This window comes from Pteropus medius, unplaced genomic scaffold (assembly GCF_902729225.1).
Source record: "Pteropus medius unplaced genomic scaffold, Ma_sr-lr_union100, whole genome shotgun sequence".
Taxonomy (NCBI): Eukaryota; Metazoa; Chordata; class Mammalia; order Chiroptera; family Pteropodidae; genus Pteropus; species Pteropus medius.
Window position 1 is genome coordinate 2,762,176 of NW_024348533.1, and position 12,889 is coordinate 2,775,064.

Sequence of the window (12,889 nt, forward strand, 5' to 3'; positions counted from 1 at the left end):
TTTCAAAAATAATCTCTGCATATAAGAAGATGAAAGGATATCTCTGTTGAAGAAATTGTATAGGACTTGCTGTAAGAAGATCAATAAACATGTATTCTGAAGCACCTTTGGGAAGTAACAATAAAAACCATACACAGTTTAGTGCCATATGCTATCTGTCCAAATGATATAAAAGTAATAATGGTAATAATCATGCCATCTTTCATTTCTAGGTACCCTGTCTTGTTTTTTAATGTCTTACTTTTTCAAAGCACATTCACATTCATAGCCCCTTAGATCTCAATGATCCAATGACACAATGTCCAATGATCCGATGTCCACAAAGTAAACTTGTGCACACTTGTTTCCAACATGATCCTCTCACATTTCTGGATTTAAACACTATTTAACATGGGCTTTTGTCAATTACATCACTCTGTAACTCTAAGAACAATGACATTGCTTTACATTTTCCCCCCAATGAAAAAAATTACCCCATCTATTAAATTACATCAAAAATATACTACTATAAGCAGCCTTATAAATCATAATTCACAGGAGTATAAAGTAATTTGAGTTTTTTAAAGCAAATGAGTAAATAATTTAGTACTATCAAGACTACTTAAAATTAATTTACTAAAAATTACCCAGAGTGTTTATTCACATACTTTGAGCTTTTTTATAATCAGTAAATGCCTTACATTTTTAGAAATAATCAGGACTTTGTGAAAGAGGAAATTCATTTGTCAGACCTATGGACAATATGATACAGCACATAACCAGCTAAGTGAAACCTTGGAAAGATTTTAGAAAATTAGAGTGAGCTACAAATATTTACTCAGCAGAATGATTATCAGAATGAAGAATAATCAATTATAAATGCATTCTGTAAGCAATATATGTATATACATTATATATATATATATATATATATATATATATATATTTTTTTTTTTAACCTTTATAAGTGATTGGTTATTTTCTCCAAGTAACACAACTCCTTACATCAGATGAGCAATTTCCCAGGTCCCAATCCGAAATCAAGACTTGGGCTCTATAACCACTCTGTGGTTAATAGTTTGTGACTATTTCAGTTCTTCAATCTTTTGCATTTTGTTAAAAAATGACATTAGTAATGAAATAGCCACAATACAGGTTAAAATTTTAGGTTTCTCATTTCAAAGACAGTGGCCTATAATCTCAATGTGCTTTTGTAGTCTCCACATTAAGAAAATCATTGGTGTGAATCTAAATAAACCTTCTCTAGGTAAACGGTGAGAAAAGGATGAAAGCATTTCCTTCCCCTAAACCTCATTAACAGAAACAGCACACAGAAAAGTTCAAAACCTGAAAAGCAGCAGCAGGGAGAGGGGCCGAGGGAGAGTCTGATGGACGGGCACAGATGCAGGAAAAAATAAAGAGCAACAAGAATGGTTGCATCCGAAGACAATAATAAGCAGTAATAATAATGTGTTGTGGGTTTCAGATAATACACACAGCTATACTGTCCAATAGCTTTTGATGCCTCCGACCGAAGCTTCCCTGTGAGAAAAAGGGAATTGTACTGTGTGCCCGCTCGTCCATCATGCACCAAATTCCTCTGGACGGAATTCAATTTTTAACAATGTGGCGCTCAACCAAGGTAATGACTCAACTTCACTTACACTACACACCATCACTTGCATGACACGTAACATGCTTTGAATACAATATCTTTTTATTCAACAAACTTTTACTGATAGCAACTAACCTACCAGGCCCTGGGCTTACACAATTCAACCTTGCTGTACTCACTTCTAGCAGTGCTTCCGCCAATAAAATCCACCAGTAAAATTGATCCTGTTCTTCCAAATTTCTCCAGGCACTATTTATTTGTTTCTCATAGAATCCAAGGTCTCCACACCCCATACTTATTATTGTAACTGGATGATGAATATATACTTAATTTCTAATTTCACTCAAAATCAGGAAAGGTATTAGAGATAACCAAAAATAATTCTTGCTTCCCAAGAGCTATCTTTCATCTGCCAAAAGGCTCAGCTTGTTCTAAGTGAAGAGAAATTTCCAGAGAAGATTCACGACTTTGGCAAAAAAAAAAACCCCAGGCATCTATGGAGAATGTGATCTGAGAGTGGACGAGTCAGCGAGGAGGTGAGAGGGAGGTCTCACCTGCACCAACGCCTCCTTCATGGCGGTCCAGTTGGACACCCGCCAAGCACACTCCAGGACGAGATAAGGGTTTATGTGACCTTTGGACTGGCCGTATTCCGTCAAGGCTTCCCATTGGTTCAATTCCTTAGAGCACCTAGAAGACCAGGGAGTCGCGAGCAAAAGCTGTTACCAACAAACCAACAGATTCATGAAAGGGCAGGGATAGTCGTTCACTTCCCTTCCACAGAAGAAAGAAAACACCGCTGCCCCGAAGGGTGGGCTTTGTGGGATGCCAGGCTTGATTCTGGGCAAGGTCACCTGCTGGAACACCCAGCACCGCCCACCGCACAGCAGAGAGCTCAGCGCACCACAGCCACTGTTTCTCCAACAGACACTTTGAATTTCTCGAGACTTTAAAACTATTTGCGGATTTTTGTTTGTTCTTTTTTTCCATGGGACCATTAAGAAAGTAACAAAGTTCCCTTTTAAAAACACTCATTATGAGAAAATTTCAGAGATTTTTCATGGTTGCCTTAATTGATTCGAACCCATCACCACCCAGCTTACCGAATCCAGTGGTCCTCCCAGAGCTGGTATTCCGGGAAGATAGCAGGGGACGCATTACTCCTCTCGTGTTCCTTTTTGGCTTTATCCATTGCCTTTTCATAGGATTCTTGTGCCTAAGAAAGTTAATAATGCTTTCAAACTGCTGTTTAATTAGAAACTTTTCCTCAACTATTGCTCAGTTATTTAGGGCAGGATGGACCATAGACCCAGAAGTGCCTCACACTCTCTACCATCACTTGTCCCCTGAAATTCTCTATTCACGGAGAACAGGAGAGAGAGAAAAGAACTAAGGTGCACAATTCCCCACACAGAACGGAAGGAGCAGGAGAGCGCCTGGACCCAGGGCGAACTGCTCCGTCCTCCAGTGATGAGAGCAAGGGCTGCGCCCGTGCCTATGCTTCTGGAGTCTCTGGGGCTCAGTGTGCTAAACAAGGCTGAGAACTATACCCTGGGACCATGGCCCACGCTACTCTGAAAGGACAAGTAGGAGGGTTAAAATTTAAACACGAAATGTCAACCACCATTTCCAAAAGGACCAATGAGTACAGATAAAAGGCATCTCCACTATCTTCTAACAGTAAATGACTTAGGAGTGAGCTTTAAAAACGTCCATGCCATGTATGTTTCTCTTAAATTGCATCTTCAGCCAAAGGGCCTTTATGTATAAGATAGATGCTTCAAGTAAAACAGTAAACTTTCCACTTAAATGTGAACTGACTTAAGAACACCAGAATATTATAATTATGTACCATAACCATGGAACCCAACCATTTCATTTGACAGTGGCTACCTGCTCAAAGAATCCATGCTGCTCGTAAGCAATGGCAGTTGCTGTCTCCGAATACTTGCAACGCTTCTGCCACAAACCAGCCCACATATCTTCCTCTTGTAACAAAGAGTAGAGTTCAGCAAGGGAATCCAGTATCTCCTGAAAACACAGATTATGGTTCTGAGTGCTCATGACAAAAACATTTTTTTCTCAATAAATCAACTTTGCTGTGCTCCAATTTAAAATCCCCTGGGAGATGTTTATTGAGAGTGTACTGACAAGGAAGACATAATTAACAAATGAGAAGAGGCCTCACCTGCTGAGGTGGAGTTATGCTCTCCTGCTCATAAAATTCCGTTGTTTGCTTTGGCTTAATCTGCAGACTCAGACCTTTTTCAAAAGCCTGGTGCTCTAGCATTAGTGTGGAGCGGAACCAAAGGTTGTGTGTTTTCCCCAAGTACTTCAGAACACAGGGTCTGATGGGAATCGGAGGGACGCACTGGGACATGGCTTCCACAAAGCAGTTCAGCGCACTGGGCTGACAATCCCGCTGCACCTGGTGACTGCCACTGCACAGGAACGGGCTAATCTCACCTGCCAGAGCCTGAAACCAAAGGCCATGTTAATTTAGGTCTTCATTCTAAAATCTGCACGTCTTTACTCTCTCACACAGCATCTGCCAACCTTTGATACTTCACTCTTATATGATAGTAGTTTCTTCATCCTTTGAAACTTAATCAAGATTTTTCATAAAAACTTCTCAAAAGTTAAAACTACATTTTCCAAAGCAGGATGTGAAACATATACTCACATGCTGCTGTCTGTCAGACAGAATTTTCCACAATCTGGGAAAAAGCTGGACCCACGTCTTCTCCGCTAGTGTTGTGGAAATGTGACACAGCTGGACGAAAGCGCTGAGCAGTGCCCCCGTCTACAGAAAGAAAACCAGTTAGTGTAGCTGGGCACGGGCTGGTGCTAACCATCCTGCCACGCAGCTGCCTCACACATCCACGCTCAGGAGACTCACTGACTCAGACTTTGCCAGACAGACACCCCTCCACTTTCACTCTTCTGGAAATCTGAGCAAGTGTCATGTCGGAATGAAAACACAGATTCTGAGCACCAGAAACCAACCCATGGTGTGCTCGGCAGCCAAGCACAGACGTGGGTAAGGGCTCATCAGTGACACGCCTCCATTGTTTAACTTTAAGGGCAATTCCAAACATGTCGATGCGGAAAGTGCACCTGAGAGATACACAGGTGCCATCAAAGCAGAGGCCGCCGAAAGCATGCAAGAGGAAACACACACACATGTGAGGCAAATTTTTTGCCAACAAATACAACTGTGAAGAACAAATCAAGAACCATGGAAATTTAGAGTCTATGCAACCGACAATGGACAAGAGATGAAAAAGTGACTGGAATGAAGTGAACGCAACACCCTATGAAAGGGGCCAGAGCTAGACTCCGAGGTAATGACTCGGAGCATATCAAATCCACAGATGTGTTTTTGTCCACAGCTTTGTTGTGCTTGAAAATCTGAATTAGCTGCCAACACTTCTAAATAAGCAGCCAGGTTTCTAGCCTGCTTGAAGCCCAAGGGGCCTACTGAACTCCTGATGTGAAGGGCAACATCCCTGCTCCCTTGTAATACTCTCCAAAAGTAACTTGATACATGGAGCCATGAGAGAGTCTCGGAGTCATTACCCGAAAAACGATCATATCTATAACCTGGGACTTTGTGGAGACCAAAGAGCTTCCATCTGGATAGATCTCAAGATAGGTGTAGTTGGAGGTTCTCTCCCCTAAAAGGGGACTTGATTTACCACATTAACGCATTCTCATTTTCTTTTTTATTACACTTGAAAAACAATCCAGCAGCCTATCACATATATTTCGTAAATAATTTTTATATTTCCTTCACGGGATACTAAAATGAGGAATTAACGTCTTTTTCTTATTTTCTCCCATAAGAAAATGTAATTCTCAAATCTTTACATAAAATATCCACGTTAGAGTCCCACAGAACCATACCGGTTTCAACTGAGAAAGGAAAATTAGTATTACTTGTAAAAGAAAACTTTGCACTGCTGTGGAATAATCCTGATTTAGGATCCAAAATATTCAGGGGGCGGAAAAAACCCACAACCATCCCTCCAAACTTGCACACAGACCTTCACTTCCCGGAGAGTATCAAGAAATTTGTCATGTCTGTTGGTTAACATGTGTAGCTGGTTTCCAATGTCCTTCTCAGAAAGTTCTTTGGTTTTGGGTGTGCTGGTCTGATCTCCAGGAGCTAGTTCAATATCTATCTCTACATCCTAAAAACAAAAACAAATGTAAATTCACATTGAAACAAAAAGTGAAATTGTTAAAGAAAACCCAACAAACACAGCTCTCATAAACTTGTTACACTTTTGGCAAGTAAAATTTTAATTTCCTGGAAGTTTATAATTATTTAAATAAGCTTAAATTCTAAAATAGATTAACTAAAACTAGACCTATCTTTCTCTTTTTAGATGACACTATAAAAATGTCACCATTTTACTTTCTTATTTGGATTACAGAAAGCAAAATAAAGTACAAACTATAAACAATAAAAATAATAACAATCACTAGGAATTACAGTCTATCATTCCTCAAAATGCAGTCTAGTTGCCTAGCTAATGTCCTCATTCAGATTAAAAAAAGTGTCAGGGCCACCGCACAGAACCTTGTTGGCATGATGTTTGATAAGACTCATTCCAAAAAAAGAATAAACCCTATTTGTTGAAGCTTCTGGGAAGTCACAAAGTTCAATCATCAAATTAGCCTCTAAGTCAAGTAAGTTATCGACCATTTGGTACAGACCCTTGAAAATGCAGAAAAGTCACTGCAGAGTTGACAATTTACGGAAAGATCATGTCACCAAATGATCTAGTGTTTAGCAACATAGTGAAGAAAATTTTTTGTTTTTGTTTGTAAAAAAAATGAGTAAATACCTCACATATAGGAGAGGGAACAAACCACCACTTTTAGAGCAAAAAGGGTGCCTCGTTCATTACTGGGTGGCTATCATCTAAAACCCAACACTCCAGACAGAGCTTCCAAGAGCCAACAACCTAAGGGAAACACAGTCGAAAGGTCCAGCAGGAGTGGTGTCACCCACTCCCTCATGGAGCACTGAGAGCCATCAGGACGAAGGCAACAGCCTTGCTGGCCAGTTCTTGGCTCCACAGCTGTCCCTGCTGGGACCAGGCGAAGATGTGGGAGGGTCACAGCCCACTGCTGGTGGAACCAGCTGAAGACGTGGTTCCGTTACGGTGGAGTCACTCCCCAGAGCAGTGCTTTAAAATACAATATGGGCTGCTTTTCCCTTGGAGAGAAAAGTCACCAAACAGGAAAATACCATGTACTAAGCAGCACAAGCTCATGATGAAGTTACTTATCTCAAAACATAATGGCAACATGAGAAGCTTATCAATTTTAACTTCAAAAAATCTAATTGACTAGAAACAATCTTAAGTGTCCATCAATGGATCGACAGATAAAGAAGATGTGGTACATATGTACAATGGATTATTATTTAGCCATAAGATGAAATCTTGCCATCTGCGACAATATGAATAGACCTTGAGACCATGATGCTGAGTGAAATAAAACAAAGAAAGACAAATACTGTATGATCTCACTTATGTAAAACTTTTTAAAAAAAACAACAGGTAAAAAAAAAGAAAGCTCAGATACAGAGAACAGATTGGTGGTTGCCAGAGGAGGGGTTGGGAAGGGTGGGGGGTGGAAAATGGATGAAGGGGGTCAAACTTCTAGTTATAAAATAAATAAGTCCTGGGGATGTAATGTAGAGCATGGAAACTATAGTTAATCACACTGTATTACATATATGTAAGTTGAATAAGTCCTAAAAGTTCTCATCACAAGCAAAAAAATTTGTAACTACATGTAGTGGCAGATGTTAACAAGACTTATTGTGGTGCATCTCACAATACATACAAATATGAAATCATTATGTTGTACACCTGAAACCAATATAATGTTATATGTCAATCATATTTCAAGTTTTAAAAAACCTAACTGGACACAGATACCACATTCAGAGCTTTCAGGTAGATGGTGCTCTCGCCCTAAAACAGTCTCAGGCTGCCACGGACTTGGACAAATGGGCATTCTGCCCTGAACAGGGCACCGCACACGCCAATGTTACCTCCTCCTTGGACTCGCTGTTCTCTCGCTCCCGAGGCTCCTGCTTGACGTGTGTGACCATGGCAAAGGCCGCTCGATCGTGGCTGTCAGCCAGGTTGATGACATTGGTGATGGATGGGAGCATAGCTCCTTGGCAGCTGGTACCAATGGGAGTGTTCTTCTCACACACGGCCAACAGCAGCTAGAGGATTTGTGGACGAAAATCAAAACCTAGGACCCAGGTCTGGCATCTGGGGTGTGGGGACCCACGCTCATCACCTAGTCATCTCAACAGGTATGCACATGCTAATGACTCCCAGGCCCACAACCTGGACGGAAAGCCTGACCCTCTCCTCCAGACTGCCCTTACTCAGACCCCTCTGACTCCACATCTACGAGAAAGCACAGCTCGGCACCTCCCCCCAAAGGACGGGCTGCCCCTCCTGTGATGTCGGAGGCATCTCCCACAGAGAAGACAGCTTCCTTTGCTTTGTCTGTCTACTCTTCCTTCTCTCATCTCCCATACCACATCACCAAGTCCTCCTGAATACCTGGGCAGCTGTCACCTCCTGCCTAGACATAACTTCCTGGCTCATCCTGACGTGCCCTTCTCAAATCCATCTCCTTCCACACAGCAACCTCCCTACACCCTCCAACGGCTTCTCACAGTCTTCCAGGGACAGGGCAAGCTCCTCAGCGTGGCTCACGAGATCTTCCATAAGGTAACACTCCAGCCTGCACGTAACACTTCTGTGACTGTCCCCCACCCCCAATATGCTTCACCACCGGCCTCTGTGCATGATGCTCCCCAGTCAAGCCACTTTGGCATTCTTTCTGCAGGTATTCACTGAGCACCTGCCAGGTGCTGTGTAAGGGCCTGGAGACTCGTTCGTCAACTTCACAGAGATTGTATTCCCTACTCCCATGAAGCTGAAGAGTCAGCGGGAAGGACAAGACCAACATCAACACAGAGGAACAAAGGACAAGACAAACATCAACACAAAGAGGAACGGGAGGCTGACAGAGAAGAAGGTATTCTGCTTTAGTTTAGGTGTCAAGAATGTGGCATGTCTGTAAACATGGAGGGCCAGCAAGGCCGGAGACAAATGAGTAAGGGAGAGAGGGACAGTGCAAGGTTGGACAGAGAAGTAAGGGTCTGGTTACTAAGGGCCAGAAGGACCAATATCCTGGAGGCTGATTTTGTACCAAGTACGACAGCAAGGAGCAACACAATCTCCTTTGTTCTTGAAGAAAATTCTATAACAATAAAAAAATCTGGTAGGTCAGATGGAAGGTAGATGAATGCTAAAGACAGTGTTCCTGTCATCCTTGTAAGCGATGATGGTGGCCAAGAGACAGAGGTAGAAGAGGGAAAAGAGAAAAAGCAAGTGGCCTCAATCAGGTAACACCTGATAACGGACCAGATACAAAGGACGAGGGATGGAAGGAACAGAGACTCCTGCTTTGTGCCCTACAGCCTGCTTTGTCCTCTATCGACTCCTGTACCCACCACAGTCAAGGTCTTCCATCTCTGTATCTGCTGTACCTGACCCAGGGCCTGGCACCTAATATAGCAATCGATAGGTCTCTTAAAAGAATGAAAAATATATCGGGGAACTTTGCCCACTGTGTTGCCAACAGCAAAGCTCCAAATATGTGTCCACATGGCACTAAGAAAACATGCATTCAGCACAAACAGAAATGCTAACAGGCTCTCACTGAAACCAGCGCCACGATTCCCTTCTTTCCCCTCAAAGAGAATTTCACAACCTTCCGTCTCATTGACAAAGTAATTTGGTAATCCTTCTAGTCTCATTCACTCTCGTTAAGTAGACTAGAATTACCTGCACAGTACCAGTAACCTGCTACGGAAAACCCAGGTCATCTAGTACAGTAAGCTGGTGATTAAGCTAAAGAATAAAAGATAGCCGACTTGAATAACAAGGAAACAAGAAAACAAGAAGTCTCACTACAATCTCATAAAAAAAAAGTCAAAGAACATCTGACTTAACCATGCCCTGAAACGGTCTGACCGTTTTACATGGGCCTCTATCACCAGCACCTGGCCCTTCACCTGGAGGGACTACAGCCCGTGGCAATGTCAGGCTGGCCTGGCCCCACCTTCCTGCTTTAAGAATGATGAGAGCTGACGGGTACAGCACATTAAATCTTCTAGGGCATGGAGACAAAATTGACAATTTTTATATTTGCAGAAAAATGAATCTTTAACTATAAACTAAGGAATATTACTCAACCTTCTGATTAAAGGGCTTAAAATCACCCAAAAAAAGCTTCAGATGAAAACATGGCTTTAAGTCTTTTTTTCCTACCTATTAGAGATTAAAAAAGGCTTTATGGTGAAGATTTCTAAATCATCTTAGTGTGTGTGGACATCTCCCAGCTTCGGTGCCCCAGCCGCAGATGGTGAGCTGAGCTTGACCTACCTCAATGCACTGCTTAATCCAAAAGTGGTTCCCCATGGCTTCCCAATTCTGGGAACAGGTCACATAAAGCAGGCGCTCGTACACCCGGCGTTTCATAGAGTTGTCAAAAACCTCAAAAAACTTGGCCCTGATGAGCGGCTGGGCACAACGCAGCCCAGAGAGAAAGGCAGGCTCAAGTTTCGCAGTCAGCTCACTGCCAGACAGTGTCTCGTCTCTGCAGTCAAAGGGAGAACACAGAGATGGAAGAGCTACACGAGCCATAAGCAAACCAACAAAAAACAAGTAAGTACCAACTTCCCAAAATGCCTTTACAAAAACCAAGAGCATGTTATAAATCATCGTAGGCTGATGCAGCATTTGTGCAAAAGGTTTCATTAGGATGCCAAACTATGTTATGTGATTTAGTTTTTAAATGAATATAAAACTTAGGTATAGCAAAATGAATATAAAACTTAGGTATAGCAAAAAAATTAAAAAGTCACATAATGTTGGCTGACCAAAGAACACATTATAGACTGATATACGAAATACCTGATTAATGGCTGTACTTACCTGTAGACATAGTTAACAAGGTCTAAGAACTGGGCATTTAATTCGAGGTCTTCTGGAAAACGCTTCTCTATGTAGGTCATCATTTTCACAAGCAAAATAGACTTCTCCCGGAGTGTAGGTGTCTGTATGAATTTATTTTTTTTAAAGAAAAGGTCAATTATTTCTATATGAGAAAGACATGTTCAAAAGTATTTCGGCCATATACTCTACTACTTTTTAAGCTCCCACAATTTTGTCAAGTAAAGTAAGACAGCTATATCTCAACAACAACAACAACAAAATCAAAGATGGCCCTGGTTATCTTTGGATGCTTAAAATCAAGACAGATGCCAATATAATTTTCCTTGGGGCTACAGTTCACTTGGGAAAGAAAGCAACTAAATTATAAAACAAATGAGAACGCGGCAAATCATCTTATTAAATAATAGTCCTTCATTATTATTTTTTCTGGCTCACCTTCACCACCAGAAAAGACTAACAAGTAAGGTTCATTTAACATTTTGACAGAAGTAAAACCACATTAAGTTTCTATTTAAAATCTGTTAAATACAGTGGGAAAAATCCAACTTAAAAAGAGATACTGTGAATGTAAATACAAGAAGAACAGATGTTTTGCTTGATTGAGAACTTTCAGAAGAAAGAGCTGAGAAAGTGATGCTGCCTGAATTTTCTTTTACATATAAAGTAAGGTCATCTGGCCAGAGCACAGCCCCTCACCTGATTGGCTGCCATGGGGGAATTATTTTTAACCCATTCTTCCACGATTTTAACCACAGCCCGGAGGATTTTGGCATCGGGTGATTTTTCGATAAGGGAGGTCAGGATGGCCTGAATAAAGTTCTTCCTCATCTCCATGCTCATCACAGCCAGGCGTGTTTTCACCAGCTCCAGACTCAGCATCACCAGCTCACTTGTACCTGCTCGAGTGGAGAAAGAACAGCCCAACAATTTCTACCAACAAATATCAACAGGCAAGCACTCTGCACTGTGTGGCATACTGATTCTGCCCATTGTCTCCCAAATACTTTCTCCAGCACCTAGAGCTCTGTAATCTGAAGTACCTTATCACATTCCTACTATTCTACCACCTTGCAAGGGTGGCCCTGTAAGAGGCTCCCTACGGGAGGGGATGATGGAGCTGATGGGACCGGTGTGAGCAGCAACCCTGGGGTATAGCCAAGTGTGAAGTCACATTCACATCACTTGTGTCCCAAGGGGCATGGCGCAGCAGTGCCAACCACAGCCGATCCCACACACACAACATGTCACCCAGATTCCTGGAACCCACTCCTCAGGTCTGGAACCTGTGACTTAATTCTTTGTCAGATGCAACAGCTCTGATTAAAAAATCTGTTTTACAGCAAAATTGTTAGGGAACTCTCATTTAGTGTTCCACATAAACGTCCAACCATTTAAAAATTTCATTTTCACAGTCACAAACTTTAAAAGCGATTCATTTTTAAAAGGAGTCTCATTTTAGTTTTAATCAAAAAGCTCAGAAACTCTGTTAAGAGCAAATGATGATGAACTGCAGAAAAAAACAGGTGTGAGTGCTCGCTTTAGAACTGTCACACAGTCAGCACCGTTTAGGTGTTAAAGTCTGAGGAAAAAATGTGAGGACCAAGTCGAGTTTGTTACCTGAGGTTGCTTCTGTGCTGCCCGACGCCGCCTGTGGATTGAGGTGCTCTCGCACCATCTTCTGCAGGGAACGCATGAAGACGGAGATCAGCCTGTCTATGTAGCTTGGGTTGTTGCTGCAGGCAGACTTGAGGATCATGAGGGTCCCTAAAAGGCAGAAGTTGGTTTTTTAGAAAAAATTTTTTAGATTGAGCAATTAACAAAAATGTGCTATTGAAAACATTTTAAAATGTGCTAAACAAAAATGTGCTATTTCCAACAAAAGTACAGATTAATCCCAAATGTCAACATTGTAAGCTTTTACATGGCACCTAATACACTGTGAAGCATTATATGTTCACTCTTCTTAATTCATGATCAACATCATAAGCATGAGAACAGATTTCTGTGCTTCAGTAGAAGCAACATTCTTACCTTTAGTTCTGGATTTTATCTATGTTATGGCACACCACCCTAAGTAAAGTTTTTTGTCTCATGATATGCTTGGGGTGAGGGAGGAGGGAAAATCTTTTTCTAGCTAGACTATCTGGGCATGACAAATGTTAGAATTCAATTTGCACTTCATTCTGAAAAACTATGTTATAATAAGGTCAATAAAAAACAGCAAACT

At 41.6% G+C, this 12,889-nt stretch overlaps 1 protein-coding gene across 1 annotated transcript in view; it reads right to left on the reverse strand.

The window, feature by feature from the left end:
• TRRAP (transformation/transcription domain associated protein) overlaps window positions 1-12,889 on the reverse strand; it is a 128,740-nt gene that overhangs the window by 33,283 nt on the left and 82,568 nt on the right. The window contains exons 51-56 of the mRNA XM_039880325.1: window positions 5,641-5,787; window positions 4,278-4,397; window positions 3,783-4,070; window positions 3,488-3,625; window positions 2,698-2,810; window positions 2,149-2,284 (exon numbers count right to left, since the gene is read on the reverse strand). Of these exons, the coding sequence (XP_039736259.1) occupies window positions 2,149-2,284; window positions 2,698-2,810; window positions 3,488-3,625; window positions 3,783-4,070; window positions 4,278-4,397; window positions 5,641-5,787 (942 nt within the window). The remainder of the gene's footprint in view (window positions 1-2,148; window positions 2,285-2,697; window positions 2,811-3,487; window positions 3,626-3,782; window positions 4,071-4,277; window positions 4,398-5,640; window positions 5,788-12,889) is intronic.